We start from the raw sequence: 20,592 nt of genomic DNA, 5'->3' as shown, positions 1-20,592 counted from the left end.
TCTTTCCACAAATTTAACCAATTTTTCATTTCATCGAAACAAGGGAAATGTTTTTCATTCAAATGGGACGCTAAGTTCTTTCAAAAACTCAATTGCCATTTTTGTCACATTTTGCTCGCCTTTGCCTAAAACTAATCAGCAGGTCTTCCCATCAATGCCAATCGAATTTCTTTTAAAACATTCAAATTCAGGTTGATCCGCGTTATTTCAAAATTGTGGACGAAAATGTATATCCGGACATACATACATACATACGTACTAGAGATGGGCTTATCATATCCGAAGCCGGATCGACTCGGATTTGACTCCGCTTCAGGGAGGAGTTATATCCGCTTAACAACTCCACGACTCCGACCACTTTGAAACCGAAATACTCGACACAAATGTGTTCTATAGTGCGTTGTCTATGCATCTAAGGATTTGTCAAATCCCATTTAATTTTTAAAATGAAATTTATGAATAAAATAAAATTAAAAAATTATCAATAAATAATTTTTCTAAAAAATTCACAAATAAATGACAAGTTGTAAAATTTTTCGGTCGACCACATGATCGACTCAATGACTCGTAATTTTAACAGTGCTGACCAAAGTAAAAACGCAAAACTTGAGAATCAAATTTAATTTAATTATTGTCTTTTGATGAAAAAATAATTGATTTTTTGGATTAATTTTATATAAAAATAATGAAGTTAACTTTGTAATAAAAGCAAAACATTTATCATAAAATATTTTTACCAAATAATAATACTTCTGCTTTCTAATTTTTTCTTCTGCTATTTCCATTCGAGAATTAATATTATATCGGGTAGTTCGATCAGCATATTATTACTTTTAAACAATTATATAATTGTGTAAAAGTAAAAATTTAATACTCTATATTTTTTATGCCTAAATACTGTGGACGTCACTGATATATTTTGCACTCTAAAGTATTGTTATTTCAGGCTATGGAAAAACCAGATTAAATGTATTTTTCGGTATGTATATTCCTGATTGCCGTCATTCACTGCCAAAGATTGTCGTCATTAGAAATATGACCCCTTACTATTCAATAAATTATATATCGGAGCTATTCACACTTAAACACAATTTCATTGTTCTGTATCTTTTAAGTAATATTTTTGTATTTTTTGGAAAAAAAACGTATACCTAAAAGGTCATAAAACCGCCTGTGAGACGAGAAAGCGACAGCTTCCTTCTCAAAGCAAAAATGCAGTAACAGATTTAGTACCAGTTTAGGGAAGTCGGATATGATAAATCCGACGAGGCAACTCCACTTGGATTCACTCCGAGGGAGAAGTTATATCGGAGTGATAACTCCGGAGTGAGTTACCCATCTCTAATACATACTATACACACAGATATACATCCATTTTTTAGGTATGCCAAAATGTATAGGAGACTCTAAAACGTAAAAATATGCAAAAAAATTCATTTCTGATTTTTTTTCATTACTGCAACTTATCCTCTGGGAAGTTAAAAATTATGTTTACTAATGATAAATAATATCCGTCTGCTATATTTATAGATATCTATAAATTATACTGATTATAGTCAACGATTAATGAAATATTATTAATTAAATGTGAAATAGAGCAATGGTAAATATAAAATAATTTATAATTTGATCTAAAACTTCTAATAAAATCATGTTTGATATAATTACGTGGGAAGCATTATTTTGAAAAAATTAAATATTTAAAATTGTAGTAATGAATAAATATAAGGGTGTTCTTTGATAAAATTATTAATAGAGTTGTATGCCAAGACAGTGAATACAGAACAATAAAATGTGCCTTTGATAACTAAATCTAATACATGTTGTGTAAATCATATAAAAGTTGATAACATCTGAAATAACGCTGTAAAAATGCGATATTAGATGGATTACTACATACATGACATTCTCATCTAAATTCCTGGTCAACAACGAAGCGCCTTTTCCGTAATTCTAAATCATTGGTTATGTCGCCGTCTTTGTGCCGCATGACCTCTTGCGATACACTTTACGATGGTTCGTCGTGGGCAGCCGCCGAACGCGGAAGAAGGGCGCGCGGTCGGGCTGATACGCTCCCGCCGCGCGTTTCCGAGCCCAATGCGTCCAAAATTTCACGGGTACCAGATCTTGGTTTACGAAACCCACCAGTACCTGCTGCTACACATACGATGAAATGCGGCTCTTCGCACAGCAATGCGTGGCTATGTTTGAGGTCGCAATTCGCTAATGGACTTATCACCAGGAACTTCGACGTTGGGGTTCGACTGGTTCTTGGGTAGGGCTGTTGAAGTATTCAAGCAAACAAAGATTATCATTATAAGAAAAAACACTTTCTACTGACAACGAGTTACTGCTCTATTCTATTAAATATTTTTGAACAAAGTCATATACATGTTATGCACCAAAGTTAAATGTAAAATCTATGGTTTTACAGTGGCATTTGTATAGTGTTTATTGTATTTATTTGTGTTCAGATTATTTCATTAAGGCCATAATATTGTGCCAAAGCTTATATGATTTTTAGACTTATTTTGAATTAATAATAAAATTATATTAAATTAAGGGGTGTTTTGTTCTAGAGACATTACGCGATTTTTTGAAAAGTTCTAAAAGGCTGTAAAAAAACAAACAATATTTTTACTGTATTTGTTTGCAAGTTATTGATTAATGTTTTAAGATTATAAAGAAGATGTAAAAATTCTCATAAATTTTTAATTCTCGAGAGTGTTGAAGTAAGGGATCTCTAAATGTTAGCATCTGATCATATCACTAGTTTTAGCGCTCCAAATAATCTGAAATATCAAGATATTATTAATCTAGAATAATGTCGCGTCTGTATGAACTACGGACAAGTTATAAAAATTTTTTCACAAAATAGCAACTGTCATAAAATATTTTTTACAACTTTTTTTGATGTTCTAGATTTGTTTTTAAATGTTAAAAACCAAATTTGTAGATGAGCGTAGTGCATTGTATCATAGGAATCGTATTGAAATAGATAGTTTCGAGAAAAAAGTATTTAAATTTTTGCGGCGGAAAGAAACAGATCAGGATTATCGTCGTCAAACAGCTATTTCTCCGAAAAGAATTTAAATTTTACATATTCTTGAACTGTTAAGGGGGTATTCTAGTATAGAGCGATGAATTTTAGGTCATTTTTAAAGTGTCGTAAAAGAAAGCAATGAATGTTTTTACTATCCATTTTTTACCACTTGTTTATTAATATTAATAAAATACAAAACAAAAATTAAAAAGTTGAAAATTGTAAAAACTGGCTGCTGATGAAATGGGTGGGTGGTCTCAAAAAATTGGCACCTCAGTCTTGACATCATTACTATCAAAAGATTATTAATCTACAATGATGTCGCAATCGCCCGAACTAGCGATGAGAAATTTTTTTTACAAATTGGCGACTGTTTGAAAAATTGTTTTTTTACTGTTATTTTGAGTTTCTCGAATTTTTTAAAAATAGTAAAAATTGGAATTGGGGATAATCCTAGTTCGGGCTATAGATAGGTCTATAAACAAGACTCTCTGAACATTTCAAGTAAATCGGTCGATTAAAACTCGAGAAATCGTGTCAACAGTACTGAAAAAGTCTGTTCTGAGAAAAACGCATTTAAAGTTTTGCGGAAAGCCAAACCAGTATGGAGACCGAGTCTGTAAAATGCCTATATCCTCGAAAATAATTCAAATTTTCCAAAACCATCTCGTACCCATATTCTTAGATAGTTAAACTTTGAAGATGTGAAATAAAAAAAATCGATTTTTTTGAATTTCTACACTAGAATACCCCCTTAAACTTTGAAAATATCAAAAAAACAAAATTGTTTATTTTTTAATTTGAGACCAAAATAAATGTAAATATAATAAGTTTTTTAAAAATTTATGTAATTATTTTGGAACCATGGCAAAAGTTTGCCAAACGTCTAAATCTTAATAAATAAATTAAATTAATATTTTGTGAATTTAATTATGATTGACTAAAATAAATATTTTTCCTTTCAGACGCCCGAATCGTTCCCACCACTCGAGTTGAGTTCTGCCTCTGTTGACGTAGCAGCAGATTACACAAAGCGGAGACATGTGCTACGATTCGCAGCACCAGGAGCAGAGCTGCTGCTGCAGGCGGAAGGGCCGGCTGATATGCGGCACTGGTTACGAGCGATGCACGATGCTGGTGCGAAAGTTAGCGCTGTAAGTACTCATCATAATAATGCGAAAATGAAATTTAATATATTAATTATGCCATACTTATTTTCATTTTTCATTGAATAATAAGTTGCTTTTGCAACTACTACAAAGTTGTTGTATACTTAGGAGTTCTTTCAGTTTTAGAGAATAATATCCTAAGTTTATTTATTGTGTATACATATTCAGAATGCACAGTGCGTTATTCGTGATTTCTTCTCATTTTAAAACTTAGCTCGAGAAAGATATATGCATGTTACTACTTAGTTTATCACTTCTCAAACATGTTTGATTACGGCAATTGAGCATCTAGAAAGTAAAAAACTGATGTTGGCTAATTGTTTGATAATACCATAAAATAGAAACCTAAGAACTGAAACGGAAAATGATATATGTATTCTATGCGTTATATAATTATTCCAACAACAGCATTTTCACAAATTTTTTGCAATAATAATATTGATACTTAAAATATCATTTAGTTGCAGTTCAGATTTTTACTAAATATATAATGAGTAGTACGAGTACTGCACTATTTAGTTGCATGGGTGTAATGGTTCGGCTCACGGAGTCGTGTAGATGGAGTCGTGAGTTCGAACCCCGCTCTGGATAACCTGACATCGTGCAGTAGCGATGTCCATTTTCACTTAAAAATACAGATCAGAAATATGTTTCCAATAGAAAATTGCCCATCTCGGGCACTGCGGTGTGAAATGGCAAAGGCAGATTTTTCACACTATTGCAATAATGATATAATATATATTATAATGTATTATAAGGCCTATGAGTACTATATATGAGAGTACGTATATGTGTGACTATGTATGCACATATAATCATATATTGTATTATGCATATGAGTTTGTATGAATGTATGCTTTTGTATTGGATTTTATCAATATATATTGAAGTGATGCACAATAACAGGTAAAATTTCTGTTAATAAATCCTCAAAATAATAAACAAATGTTGCAGGTTTTATAATGATTATAGTTGTTCAGTGAATGAAGTCACTCGATTTACTTATCTTATCATTTTACTATAAATCTGAATTTACTCTATGATAAGTATTAATTACCAATAAATGGAATGAATTCTTCATAGAAGATTCAAACTTAAAACAGCAATGGAATAATTTCTTACTAGATTGCTCATTCATTCCTGATTAATTTTATTGAGTATTATCAGAAAATATATTCACAAGAATTGATGAGTCAGGATAAGAGGATAATTTCATATAAAACTAATCTATTGTTTTTGAAATACATAATTTTTATCAAAAACTAATACGAAAAAAAACTCATATCAATTAAGTCTTTTCACACAATATTCTTATGGGAATGTTTATTCTAAATGGCGCTTTCGCTAGTCGTTTTAATACTCAGGTACAGCAAAAATAAACATTCAATGATTTATTTTATATTTTGAAAACTTTTTATAACAACGATTATTTATAGATTGCATATCTATATTGCTGCATATCTTGCGAATTCTACAGATAACATATCCGATAGAGATAAACACGTAGTCTTCATTTTTAATTATTCAATGATAACATCCTTTAAATTTGATAGCGAATTGGTTAATGTTTTTGTAAGTATTAGTCGCAATATACAATCTTTAAATTCAGAATGGCATAACTTTCATAATTTCGTATTTTTGTTATCAGTGCGAGCCATTTTTATAATGTATGTTTTAAATTGCGCATTAATTTTAATGAAAAATGAAATTTTAATGAAAAGTGTTGTGTTTTGATTTAAATATGGTTGAATTTACCCAGACACCAGAGTTGAGAGATGCTTATTACAGTTATGAAGAAATAGCAATTATTTTTGGCACATTTATATGGAGGCAATTTTCTAAGGAATATGATAAAGGCTCACATGAAGTATGTTTAAGTTTATATTTTGTAAGAACAGCAGTTGAAAACAAATATATATACATACATGCTTTTTAACTACATATAATTATGGTTTTAACTAGTAAATATTTCGATGCGAATGAAAAAAGTGGAATAAGTTTAAGAGATTAAGGATTAGCATATACGTATACACTTTTAGATAATAAGAATATCTTAAGTGGCATAAAGTGTTAATTACAAGATCAATGGACTCATATTTGTAATATTTCTAATATCACATCTCTTGATAATATTAGTGTTAGTGTGGTTAACATTTAGAACAAATAACAACAATTACAATATACGTTGCAGAGCACAGAAGGTCTCGATGAGGTTGGAACTGAAGGAAGTGGTTCGCAGCAGGCCGAACCGCAAACAGCTCCTGCTTCGACATCAGTGCCTCATAAACCATCAAGAAAGTTCCCACAGTTCAGAAGTCGTTCGCCGACTGGTAAGTAAACAAATATAAATGCGTGAATATGAAATAAATGATTTTGTAACTCATTTATGTAAATTACGTTAGCTTCTAAATAATTACATATTTAGATGTAATATTATATAATATATATAAATAGTTTTATCAGATCTCTAGATAAATAAATTAAGGGTGTATTTGGTTTAGTTGCAATTATTTTATGCTTATTTTTGAAGGCCCTATAAAAGCAAAGTTTGGCCAGTCTTAGTCTTGAAAAATTCGTGCTAATCAGTAGGTAGTCGGAAAGGTGAGATATTATTTCAAAATCGCGTAGAAACTTTACATTTTTAATTTGAAAATTTTTGTGGAGGCGTAATTTAAATTACGGTTGCTAATACGTCAAATGCCAAACGTTTTTGACAGATGACCTTCAATTACGTTTAATAGGATGTTTTACGTGAATATTATTTAATTATGATTAAATTGTAGTAAGTAGTTTTGTTTGTAGCTTTATTTATACACAAACACATTATTAAACAGGCCTCAAGTGTTACTAGAAACTCAAAATATCAATTTTTTGAGAACACGGTGCTCTGAAAGATCTCATTTGTATAATTATATACTCATTGGCATTTATAAAACATTTTCTAGATTATATTATTTTTTATTCACGTTATTTAAATTCAGAACCTAAATTTTCCCAGTTATAATTTCCCGGAATTTATCGAAAAATAGATAGTAATATATGAAGGTGCGGAGTTAAAAAGGTCCACCACCGATGTGTCAAAAACCAGTAGAGTTAAGCATTGTTTAACAACAATATTTGATTGTCGAGGGAAAAAGATGTTTTACCAGCTATAACCAGCTTTGAAAATCCATAATAAAAGTATTTTCTTCCGTTGGTAGTTTTTTAGCATTAGTTAAAAATGTAATTATTCTGTAAAATACCTTTAAAATTAAAATAAGACATTAAACCTGCTTACCACCTGCCCGTCCCAAATTTTTGAAAGACAGCAAAAAAGCATATGAAGTTTTACTGAACGTAGTCAGATAATTGTTCGTTTGAAATGTGTTATTTGTTGTGATATAACTGGTTTGATTATTATAATAAAATTAATATCTGCTCAAAGTCAAATTGGACCTTTGTGCCTTGCCCTGCTCTACATATATACTTTTTATTAAATTTACTTTAATTCATCGAATTTACTTGAAACTTTTCAATAAGCAGGTCAAAGAAAAAATATCTAATTCATTTTCTATCTTTCTTCGCAGAAATTTGAAAATTTTGTATAAGCTCAGTAGTATTATTTACAATTATATACAAAATCCAAAAAGAATCAGAAAAACTTGAAACGTAATCAATTAGTCGAAAAACCAAAAAAGACCTGGATTGGATTATACCATGTTTTCTATAGAAAGTGTATAATACTTCCAGTTTGATTGTATTGACTAAATAAAGACAAACTAATGGGGTTTATTGTTTTTATAATGCCTCATTGTATATAGAGTTCAAAGAACACATCCTTATACACTTAAAGTATTAATATTTTTGATTCTCTAGAATTTGTTTAGAATACTTTACTTGTTAGTATTTAGAATTGGTTAGAATACCTTATTTAAGAAAACAACGTTTGCCGGGTCAGCTAGTATATATAAATCTAGTCGTAATGGTATGAACTACGGACAAATTAAAAAAAATGTTTTTTTTGCGAAATAGCGACGATTCAAAAGAAAAATATTTTTTTCAAACTTCATTTGATATTCTTGAATTTTTTAAATATAGTAAATATCGGAATTTGGGAATGAGCATAGTTCAAAATGAAGAGAAGTCTATAAAGAAGACTCTGTAAAAATAGCAACTAAATCGGGATAGTAAAAATGGATAAATCTTTTATTTATTTATTTATTTATTTATTCATAAGCAAGCCGTAATCAATAATAATAGATATTATTTCAGGCTCTTGTCAAGCTTATTTATAGTTAATATTAAAAAGATAGTAATTTTATTATATAATAATCATAGTCGCTGCACGAATTTCGCTTCTGAAAAAAAGAGCTGAAAAAAAGCATTCGAACATTAAATACAATGTTCATCGTCGTATCGAGAAAGACAGAAGAAATTTGATAAAGAAATCGTGGGTATCGTATCGAGAAAGACAGTTTTGAGAAAAATGTGTTTGAAGTTTCGCGTAGGGACGGAACAGATGAGGACTATTGTACTCAAACAGCCATATCTAAGAAAATAATATGAATTTTCAAAAATCCTCTTGTACACATATTCTTGAACAATTAAACATTGAAAATGTGCGGAAACAATAAATCGATTTTCCAAAAACTTTACACCAGAATAACCCTTAAAAAATAATAAAAGAAAGTTTGTTCACTGACATATTGATCATATGATAATATATTATTTAAAACCAAACGAAAAATAAAAATTAATTACAAAAAGATCAAATCGATAATAATGATAGTAATAAAAAATTGCAATATAAAATATAATTATAAGTATTAATAATTGCTATTTAATAATATATATTATGCGCATGTATTTTTTTCATGAAACAAATGAATTTTTCCCTGTAGGTCAATCCCCTGTCAACAAAACGCGTAAAGCAACTTTGCCCGCAAACTCTTTAATTGAGCAGCCATCCAATAATCAACAACAGCAACCTCAAGCAAACCAGCTGCCGCAACCAGTGCCCCAACAGCAACAAACGCAAGGGGGGAGCCCAAAAAGTAAAACATGGAAAGGACGAGTCGCCCGCCAATTGAGACGAATGCAAGGAGCAGCCGTGGGAGGCTCAGGTGGCCAAAGCCCCACATCACCAGGGCCGGATAGTGGACGGTGCATAGGCGTGCCGATTGAACTTTGCCCACCTGTAAGTTATTGTAATCAATAGTAATATTTTTTCTGAAATAAACTGAATTCTAAAACTAGGTAATAGGTACTAGGTTTTAACTAGGTAATGAATAAAATATATCATTTTTCAACAGAGTGCTGATAACCCATTTGTTCCTCGTCTGGTCGATTTCTGCACGAGCGTCGTAGAAGCTCGAGGATTAGATGTCATGGGTATTTATCGTGTGCCCGGCAACACAGCAGCCGTTCAGGCACTCACAAACATGGCCAGTAGAGGGCTTACTGAAGAGGATATGCAGGTAAGTCATAAAAAAAACTTTAAATATATTTGATCAATAGTATTCCAATGATCTAAATAGGGTAGTCAACCTATTTTGTTTCGAAATTAATCACTTTGGTGATTTCTTTTATTAGGATCCTCGATGGAACGACGTCAACGTAATAAGTTCGTTGCTGAAATCATTCTTCAGGAGACTGCCCGATTCGTTGCTAACCGCTAATTTGTACCCATTACTGATAGCAGCGGATAAATCGGTTGGACAAACTGAACGTTTGGTATCTTTGCGGTTGCTGCTACGCAAACTGCCTCCACATCATTATGAAACCCTGCGCCATTTAATGCTACATTTGAGAAGAGTGGTTTGCAATAGTTCTGTTAACAAAATGGAAGCCCGCAATTTGGCTATTGTTTTTGGACCAACGCTAGTTAAGGCGAATGAAGACAGCTTAGCCACAATGGTTAATGACATGAGTCACCAGTGCCGAATAGTTGAGAGTGTACTCAATTATGTGAGTTTATTTTGATTTATTAATAATCTAATTTTGATGTAAAGATGATTCTGAGAGATTCTAGTTGACAGTAAAAAACTGATTAATTTATTTGGACAAACAAGTTTAGAATTACAAACAAATATTATAACTCTAATTACCTGTTTAATTATAATTGGTAATACTTTTCTAAATGATTTTCTTATTTTTCCAGGTTGATTGGTTTTTCAGCCCTCCAGAAAGCAACGAACTTCCTGAATTAATTCCTGAAGTGACAACTGATGCGCCTGTTACGCAAACGCCACCTGCAAAAACTTTGCTATTAGAAAATGTTACAAAAGTGGAAGGTAATGAAATTAATTAAAAATCTTACAAAATTCTCATAAAATATGTGCATTTACAATAATGTATTTAGTTTATTTTATTTTATTTGATTGAGTATCAAAGATGATACCATGACGTTTCAATATTTAATTCACAATCAGAATGATAAAAGCTCAAGCAAGGGGCGACACACTGGATGTCGTCCATAGATGACACCCGCACACACAGGTAGTTATGCGGTTGTCGTCTATAGGCGACATTCTTACACACGTGAGGTGTATGTGTATGTGAAAGAAGGCTTATAGTCTAATGTGCGTGAATTTTTCAATTTATAAATTATGATATCACGTTATTTTTTAGCTGCGGCCAAGAAACGGCAGAAAGTTTTAGGCAGGACAAAGACGGCGCCAATACCAAGCGTCCATACGGAAAATCAATCTTTTGGCGAAATGAGCGTAAGCGGCGATGGAAAAATTCAACGAAGCGACGACCTGAATAGTTTCAGAGAAATTTCAAATTCTGAAAGATTGAACTCTGCTTGTTCGTTGACCAGGGTGACAACGACAAGTACTCATAGCTCATCTAGTCACAGCAGCAGTACATATCATGAAGAAAGCAACAGCTTAATTCAGGTCTGTTTGAAATAATAACATGCGAAAAGAATGTTTATTCTCGGTATTTAATACAGATCCCAGATACAATTGGATTTAATATTTATTTTAACAATATCTGACAATTTGTTGAGTGAGATACATTGCTTTCTTATATTGCAACTGCATGTGCAGAAGTCTTCAAGGTCGTGATTAACTATAACAATTTATTAAAAGTTGATTGGTCGAACTTACCCCAGTGGTAATTACCCGACTTCATTTATTTAATATGAATGCAAGCAAGTATTAATCATGATCATTACTTGCTTGCATTCATATTAGATAAATGAAGTACATATATATTGTATGTAAGGAAAATCTGTGATCTAAATTATTTCAAATTATTTATTATTTAATTGTGCAAAAGTAAGTAAAAGTACAAATAAATTCATAATTTATATCAATTACAGAATTACAATGAGCAACCGAGAAGAAAGGAAAATTTTAAAGAAAATTGATTATTACTCATTTCTTATTAATAAGGGTCCAAAATATATTTTGGTGGTTAACAATTAAAAATTTAATATCATAGTTCTTTATACCATACTCTTGTATAAAGTATTAGCAAGTGCAGTCAAAAAAAAAAATAGTATAGTAAAATGTACATCAAATATATTTTTTTCATAAGTTCATTTATATGTACATACAATTGATAAGTTTTTTTATAGTTATTTATAAGTATATCTACATATATGTATAATTAGATATTAATTGCGCATATACCTGTATTTTACTTCATTTACTGAAGATTTGCCTGAATAATTACAAGACCTTTTAAACATAAAGATATATATATATTTTTTATTTCTATAATTTATCATATGAGAGATGAATGATTTAATAATTATGATTTAAAAATATAAGTAATATCAAATTATTTTTCTATTTCAGGATGATAAATCTCAAGACAGTACGGAAAACAGGAAGAGTTTGGAGTTGAATAGTGGATGTAAGTACCCCAATAATGACTATATAATTATCTATAGTGGAGCGAGGGACTATTTTTATTGCATATAATTCTTTTTATTTTAAATCGATTTTAATAATTGCCTAATTATTCATTTATCATATGCACGAAGTAAAAATAAACGAACTTAATGAATTTTAGACATCAGATACTAGATCAAATAGGGCTGATATGAAAGTGATGCGAAAAGAAATAATATAAATTATGAAATTATTCAATATAGATTTTATTTTATAAATAGATATAGTGCTAGAAATAGGGCTTTATACCGCATTTCCATTTATTATGTCTATTCGTCCGCCTTAAGGGTCTATTTTCTTATTCTTAAGGGTCCATATCTTATTTATTTATGCTTTCATTCTGAAAAGGTTGAATTTTATTGAAAATCTTATTGTTTTTTATTTAGAAAAATAAAAATAATTCTGCATCAATATTTATATAATAGTTCAAATTTAAAACCGTTATTTTATTAACGCTACAGTTATAGTAAGTAGCACCAATGAAACTACCTTATCAAAATTGATTGCAATTTTTTAATGCATTTCAGAAATTTCAAATTGTTTATTCAATAAGTTTAATCATAGTTCATTTATTAACCGGTTATTTAACTGGTTCAAAATCATTTACAAGTTTCTAATTTGTCTATCATATACACGTTATTCTGTACATACATACATTATATATATATATATATATATATATATATATATATATATATTGCTTTTTATTAAATAAAATAATAATAATAAAATTAGGAATAAAAATCATAAACTTCGAAATTTTTTAATCCAGATAAATACATAGTATTTTTACTGACTTCGAAAACACAACATCGCATTTGTAAAATACAAATAATTGATATCATTGTGGTTTCTTAAATGTTGATTTTTATCGATCATCATTAGGTACCGTCATGAATCAGATACCTATAAGGCCACCACGCAAAAGGCCCTAAAATCGAAGGTACCATATTCGTTTGCACAGAACTTAGACGTTGACTAATGAAAACTTCATACTTTTTCACCGACTAACCAAAGCTAATTTTCCCATTAACGCTATATTAATTTGTTTAAATTAATTCCTGATTGCGAGATTTCTGCTTTGAGATTTGTTACATTTATCAGAAATGTGACGCTATTTTTTCTGACTTGAACGCATCATCAATGTTTTATAAGCATTCTTTTAATAATTAATTAAGCATTAAATATTTGCTGGTTTGCATAAATACTGTATCTGATTATAATAATTTGTGCATTACTTTATGTTTATTTACTATCTCGTCTTTTTGTTAGCTTTATGGCGTAAATCTGGATATAGCTTGATATAATAACTTATAAATTTAATATTTACTGATAATAGTTTTGGTGTTTTTATATTAATAAATTGATTATTTTAACTTTATATGTTAACCTGTAAATTTTGTGTGACTTGATGATCTTATTATAGTTGGCATCTAAATTTTCGTTTATATTTTTTTGATTGTAGATGAAAAAACATTACGCATATTCAACAAATATAAGACATAAAAATATTTAAATTTAAGGGACTGAGAATATATAACGGTTTCTCAGTCACCTCATATTGTTATAATTTTTGTAGAAACCTATGTTATGTAATTAGTATAGGTATTCGTGTCATTACGCACGTTGGTGTGATTCGTACTTATAACTATTTCTTAATTCCTTTAGGTTCTGATATGGTGTCCGACATTCAGTCAACATTCGATCGCCTCTTAAACTCGCCGACATGTTTAAATCCACTTTCTGGTCCTGATAACATACCTTATGCAGATGAAAGTCCAGAAAAACCTCACGGCTCACCGAGCCGACTTCGTGATCCTAGTTGGCATAGACGTTTCAGAAGCTCCTCCCATGGGCAGCATAATCAGCAACCTTTAAATACCTCTCTCATCTATGACCAGGAACATATAGATCACCCAAATCAAAATAAAATTCATGATCGTGATATCGTAGACTATGCTTCTACAAGTTCGACCATCTCCAGCCAACAATCCTGCCGCAGTGTCAGCACCCAAAGTTGTGAGAGCAATGATACTATGGATAGCTTAAGATCAGATCAATCAGACTTAAAAGAAAATGATGATCATCAAAATTTACACGACGTATCCTCACAAAGCATATCAGGATCGGAATCTGCAACTAGTACTAATAAAAGCAAAGATTATAAAAACGTTTACACAGGGAATTTTTTATTAAAATCTCAAAGCAACTCTATGATACCTGTGAATGTGGTCAAGCCCTTAAATACTAACAATACTACTTCTGACGCTAATACTTTATCATATAATGTTTCTAAGCAATCTACGGTCCAAGAGAACATATCAAATCAGGACAGACCAACCGAAGGACCAGAATCTAACATAAATCTTAATATAACTTCAAATCAAGCAGGCACTTCTTTAACTTTAACATCTGAAGGATTATACAATGATAAATCTACAACAGTTTCAGTTAAGCCAGGGTCTTTATTTCGTTCAGAAAGTTTGAACAAACATGATAGAACTCAATCACCCATAAACAAACTAAAAAGATCAGAGAGTCTTAATAAAAAGGATGATATAAAACTAAAGCGATCAGAAAGCCTTTCCAAGTCTGAAAAGACTCAAACCAATTATAAAACCAGAGAAATGACACTTTCTAGTAAAAATTGTGGTAAAAAAGATACTAAATTGAAGAGAAAGAATGGTAGTCAAAATAGAAGTATAAAACGTAGACATACTGTTGGAGGAACTAAGGACTATGTAACTTCTCAAGAATCAGAAGCTAGAAAAGAACAGGTGCGAACTAGTTCTCCTGACTTAAATTTAGGAACTTGCGCCCGTGACAGTTTTTTACTGGAAGTACGAATGAGAACTCCAAGTAACATGATTGCAGAAATTCGAGTAAGTCATAACTTCCTCGAGTCACATATATAAACACATTCTGTCTGCAAATCTAAATACTTTCTCTTTTCGAATGAAGAGTATTAAATAAAGGGTTTCATAAATATTTTTTGTGTCAATGTGATATCATCGTGTATATTTAAATGTAAGAGAACGTAATATAGCTTATGAAAACACAAAACACCAAACCATTGTTAACAATTTTTGAAAACATGTCAATTATTTATTGTTGCTTAAATGTAATTGCTAAATATTATGCATATCTTTCTAACATCGGAACCAAGTTTAGAAATCTATTAATAACATTAACTTATATTTATGTTTTGTTCATATACATATTTTTATTATTTCAACTAATGAAAATATTTTATATAAATATTAGGTATAAAAACCATAAAATCAGATTATGTTAAGTGAATGAAAATGATTTTAAATTTGTGATATTTTTTTTCTTAAAATTTATGTAATATTAATGAATGTATTCAAGGTAAATGCTTGGGAAATAAAAGCATATGATGCTTTTTTACTGGATTTCACATAGAAAACTATCCAGCATTTAAATTTACAAATACACGTTAGGAAACACCAAATATTCATACATGTAATAAAAAAGTTACATTTTATGAACTAAGATTATATTTAAATTATTAATCACAGAATATTTGTAGAGTGTTTGGAGATGTATAAATTCAAGTATTCAATTATATATAATTGTAAAATTTTATTTAAGACTTTAAAATGAATTGATTGCAAGTCTATATGTAATAAATTTGAATCACGCTTTAGTTAGTATGAATGGGTTATGGCTAATTATAAGTGGTTGAATTAAAGGAAACCTGAAAATAAGTGGTTAACCAAGATTACATTAGTTTGTCAGTAGACTTGCCTGTATTAAAAGTTCACTAATTGTAAATATATTTTTGATGTTTTATTAAATATTTATTTTCAATACTACATGTACTTCCAATCTTATACATCATAGCCATACATAGGTCCTTCCATATACGCTTTATCCATATCTCTAGAATTTCGACGCACTCTCCTGCCTATTGGTTCTAAATCTGCATAGCATTTTGGAAATACTCGTTCTACAGCATCTATTGCTTGATCTCGAGTTACATTTCGTACGGCTAATACTGAGTTCAGAGCTTTTGTTTTCACACAGTTCTAAATAAACAATAAATTTCGAATGTAATGTTTTTATGGCCACTCTCATACAAGATTTTATTCATTACCTGATGAGCTTCTTTTACATTAAATATTGAGGCATCTCCTTGGCCCCATGCACTCAAGAACGAGCAGTGAGTTAAGTTAGCAGCCCTGATTTCTGTACAGGCTAAATGATCAATGTTCTTAAAGTCAAGTTCATTTCGACAAAAATCAAACATATGTATCATTTCATGTGTTAGGACACCTTGGACCATTCCTTGTGATCTAGCCACATTCTGACAAATAACTATCTACACTGACAAAGAAAACAATACATTAGGCAAAATAATATAATAATAATGAAAACTTATGTGAATGAAGCAATCTTATTTATGTTGATGTGGAGTAAAATTGACACTGATCATGAGAAATAAAAGAAAAGTGTGAATAGGCCATATTCACTTTGATTTATCATGATCACGAATTTTGAAATATTATGCTAATATAAATGAATAAACTAAAAAAATTAAATTTCACCTGATTCAGTTCTGGATCATAACCCCCACTAACAGAAATATCACAAACTTCACATGATATATGTCTTCGGATATCCATCTCACTATTTTATTGAGATCATTATTATCAAAAAAATAATCAATTTTTAAAATTAAATTACAAAAAGCAACTCACCAGCCGGAACTTTTCAATGCACCCATCATTAATTTTACAATAGGACCTTAAAAAAAAAGGTTTCTATTCTATTATTGTAAATGACATTTATTATAATGTATTTTTACTTACTTTTCTTAATACAAGCAAAAACATTTTTTTCACATTTTAATTTATCTGTACTTTCTCTTCCTTCAATTCCAAGTATAATTTTTTTCAAACTGGGTGAATATTTTTGGCCTCTACGTTCAGGGTATAAATCGTATCCCCATTCTTTCTGTTCTGGATCTGTACTTGAGGAACTGTTTGTATTTTCTGCATCCGCAAACATTTTATAGATTCTGGAATGATTTTATAATGGTGACATGATATCATAGATAAGAAAATTTGCAAGATATTATGCAAATGTAATGGAAGCTTAAAAAATGTTAGTAGTTTTAGTTATCTTTTTACATTCATTAATAATTGAACAATTATATAATATAACCTATAATTCATGACATATATATTAGCGGCGAGGGTTATAAAATAAGATTTATCTTAAGAAGTAACATATAAACGAAGTATATATACCTTTCCAATTAAAACTAATAGAATATAATAATGAGCGTATTCAACCCTGTTAAATTTATATTGAAAATTGTTATAAATTTAACCAAACTGTTTTAACTTGCTAAATCTATTTTAAACTTAATACACCGTCGTAAGATAATTTATATTATATTCGTCTAATCATAATTACTAAATAATTTAAAATTGCTAAATAATATATTGTCAAAAATAAAATTCAGATGTGGTCGCGCAGTTAACCAAAGTGACTTTTTGCTTATCTGTTTGGGACTTTAATTATGTGCAAATTGGGATAGATGTCCTTAGTGTCGCCTTCTAATTTCTTTCTGAATGTCGATAAGTCGATCAAAATGGCGGCTAAATGCAATGCGACATCTACACTAAACATGGCCAAGCATACTATTCAGTTTATTGCTGTTAAAGATGGAGCTGAAATGGTGATGTAAAATAGGTTTGTACACAAAAGAATTTATGTTTACTATGCCTTTTAATTATGCTACTTTATACATTAATTGTCCGGAGTAAACTATAATCATGAAAGTGTTCTTAGATAAACTCTTTCTTAAAAGGATGCCTGGCATCGATTGCAGTATTTTTGACATTGGGTTCATTTAATTATACATTAGATTTAATAAGCATATTTAATTTATATTTTTGCATGATGTATGTTTAATAACGATTGCTTTTTAACGCATAAATATTTTAAAGGATCTACTAAAACAAAGTGATTAGAACAAGCTGCAAAATGGGTGACATAAAAAACATACGCGTCGACAACTGGGGAATGTTTTTCCTTCAACGGCTTCAACAGTTTTTCAATAAAACTGATTATTGTGATTTGACACTGCAGTTTCATGATAATTCACAATTGAAAGTTCATCGCTTGGTTTTAAATGCTTGTACAGAATATTTTACTATATTGGAAAGAAACTGTGAAATGATTGATGACTGCCTTATCATGCCAATGGACTTGCAAGCAGACGTTGTGGTCCCTATTGTCAATTTCATGTATACGGGGCAACTAGAATTTAGATATAATATGCTTGATAGGTTGCAAACTACAGCACAGATTATGAACATTGCTATACTAACAAAGTTATTAAGAGCACAAAGAATACAAGCACCAAATGCTTCTAAGCCAGTTTTACTCAACCATCAGAATCCTATTGTTTCTATGACATATAACTTACAAGGTCGAAATATTATCCAGAAGGTAGATGAGTATTCAAATGCTAGAAACATGAAAAGGCGACCAATGTCTTACGGGCTGGATAGTATAACTCCGGAACCATTGAGGGTGACTAAACCTAAATTTTCAAATATTGTTGATAATGTACCTCGTCCTACAAGATTTGAAGCAACAGAAGTTGTTAGCGATAATACATTTGAAACTTCTTTTGATAGCATATCTTATGAGAGCAAACCTCTATCTATGCCAAAATTGGATAATAATTCAATTGAATCAAAAAATTCAAACTCTAACAATCCATTTGAAGAATTGCGCAAGGGTTATGTGCAAAAACGACCAGCTCCTGCATCACCAACTTCTTCTGAACCTAAACGTGTAAATTTACAAGATGTCAAAGAGTATGTAGAAGCCCATCGGCTGCGAGCAAATTATGAAGTGGAAGAAAATGAAGATGACCCGGATGATGATAATTATCATGACAATGGAAATGATGATTATGATAGTGGTCAAGAAGAGGACCCAAATTCTAACTCACAAGAAATATCTACAGAATCTTCAAACCAAGCCTTACAGAATATTAAAACAGAACAGCAAAAAATAATAAGTGTAAGTCAAGACTCCAGTGCTAATCACGCTCGTATAATAAGTGAGGTTCTAAAGAAGTATCCACATATCATGAAGAATAATAAAAATATTAAACTTAAAGTAGTTCAGCAAAGATCAAGTGGAACGACAAAGCTAAATAATGATGATAAAGTTGTGGTTAGTGTAGCAAAAGAATGCAGTCCAAATAATGATGGTAAAGTAATTACACACAAAATAATAACTCCTTCAGGTCAAATTAAAGTTGAAGAACAACCTAAAGTAATTGATGCAAAAAAGATGCATGCCCTTCTTGCATTAGGCGCTGAAAATAAGACTGGTCCCTGGCTTTGTTTAAGATGTGGAACAAATGGTAGACCTATAAGTTTTCCTTCTTATCCCGTTTTTAGAAAACATCTAGTTCGAGTTCATAATGAAAAAATAGATGTAAGAATTTGTGAACACTGCGGTCATAAGTCCACAAAACGTAATTATTTATATTTTCATCTATATACTAAGCATGGTATTAAACCACCTAGTAACACACATTTTCCTAAATGTTCTCATTGTGATTATATAGCATTGAATGATGCTTTATTGTCTAAACATATATTAAATCATTCAAAATTGAATGAATTCGTTTGTAACCAATGTTCAACTTGGTTTAGGACAAAACAAGCATTGATAACCCATATGGCCCAAACAGGACACAAAATTGGTGCTACCACAAAGGAGTCCCAACAGTGCATCTATTGCAATAAAATGTTCTTACGTGAAGCAAACATGTATGCTCATGTAAAATCAGTTCATAAAGAACAAGCACGCAATGATGGTATTATTGAATTTTCTGATAATGAAGAAAAGAATTATACTGAACCTTCTATGGAAACTGTAGAAGGTAATGATAAGTATATCCCTAATGACCCGCAATTACAACAGAGGGGAAAGATTAAAATTCTTTCAAATATTGCTCTACCACCAGCAGTTTCAAAGGAAGTACAAATGATGCTTGCATCCGGACATCAGACGCATGTTAATACTATATCTCAAAATGCTACAATTGGCTCACAAATTGTAGGAAGTGATATCATTATACAAAATGCAGTAGTGCAAAGTTTAGAACCCAGCTCTGAAGCAGAGGCTTTAAACAATGTGGCTTCTGGAATAGCTACTAGTTTAGGTCTTGTGGATAGCATTGTTGTCATGGACGATCATTATGAAATATCTAACCAGAATGTTGACGAGAATCAAGACAATACTCAATTCCTTGTAAATCAAATGCAATTGGATGAAATATCAGAAGAACATATTTCAGAAACAATGTCTGAACATTCTCTTGTACATAGCAATGAATCCAGTCTAGGACAAGTTCAGGCTGAAATTCAAACTGGTTTCACAACAACAAAAATATTACTCAGGGTAATGTACTCAAATTAACTGAGTCCCAGCAAAA

The 20,592-nt window shown here is 30.6% G+C and overlaps 3 protein-coding genes across 3 annotated transcripts; 2 read left to right on the top strand and 1 right to left on the bottom strand.

Moving 5' to 3' along the window:
• The first annotated feature begins 1,967 nt into the window (after positions 1–1,967).
• LOC113367420 (rho GTPase-activating protein 21-like) lies at positions 1,968–15,255 on the top strand. Its single transcript, XM_026609029.1, has 10 exons — positions 1,968–2,258; positions 4,009–4,197; positions 6,404–6,542; positions 9,093–9,388; positions 9,504–9,668; positions 9,784–10,158; positions 10,352–10,484; positions 10,822–11,093; positions 12,003–12,060; positions 13,767–15,255. The coding sequence occupies exons 1-10, from the start codon at positions 1,968–1,970 to the stop codon at positions 15,011–15,013; spliced, it is 3,165 nt and encodes a 1,054-aa protein (XP_026464814.1). The 3' UTR covers positions 15,014–15,255.
• Positions 15,256–15,883: 628 nt separating this feature from the next.
• LOC113366780 (mitochondrial inner membrane protease ATP23 homolog) lies at positions 15,884–17,569 on the bottom strand. The gene is made up of 6 exons (XM_026608434.1): positions 17,372–17,569; positions 16,931–17,139; positions 16,820–16,865; positions 16,667–16,748; positions 16,216–16,440; positions 15,884–16,147 (listed from the first exon to the last, which is right to left on the bottom strand). The coding sequence occupies exons 2-6, from the start codon at positions 17,127–17,129 to the stop codon at positions 15,950–15,952; spliced, it is 750 nt and encodes a 249-aa protein (XP_026464219.1). The 5' UTR covers positions 17,130–17,139; positions 17,372–17,569; the 3' UTR covers positions 15,884–15,949.
• Positions 17,570–17,718: 149 nt separating this feature from the next.
• On the top strand, positions 17,719–20,576 carry LOC113367419 (centrosome-associated zinc finger protein CP190-like). The gene is made up of 2 exons (XM_026609028.1): positions 17,719–17,810; positions 18,101–20,576. The coding sequence occupies exons 1-2, from the start codon at positions 17,719–17,721 to the stop codon at positions 20,574–20,576; spliced, it is 2,568 nt and encodes an 855-aa protein (XP_026464813.1).
• Positions 20,577–20,592: the final 16 nt, after the last annotated feature.

The sequence above is a fragment of the Ctenocephalides felis genome, unplaced genomic scaffold (assembly GCF_003426905.1).
Source record: "Ctenocephalides felis isolate EL2017-DRISC unplaced genomic scaffold, ASM342690v1 CF-g0.4_SCAFFOLD_01170, whole genome shotgun sequence".
Lineage (NCBI taxonomy): Eukaryota > Metazoa > Arthropoda > Insecta > Siphonaptera > Pulicidae > Ctenocephalides > Ctenocephalides felis.
The sequence above is the reverse complement of the archived record's forward strand: the minus strand, read 5'-3'. Positions and strand labels throughout refer to the sequence as shown.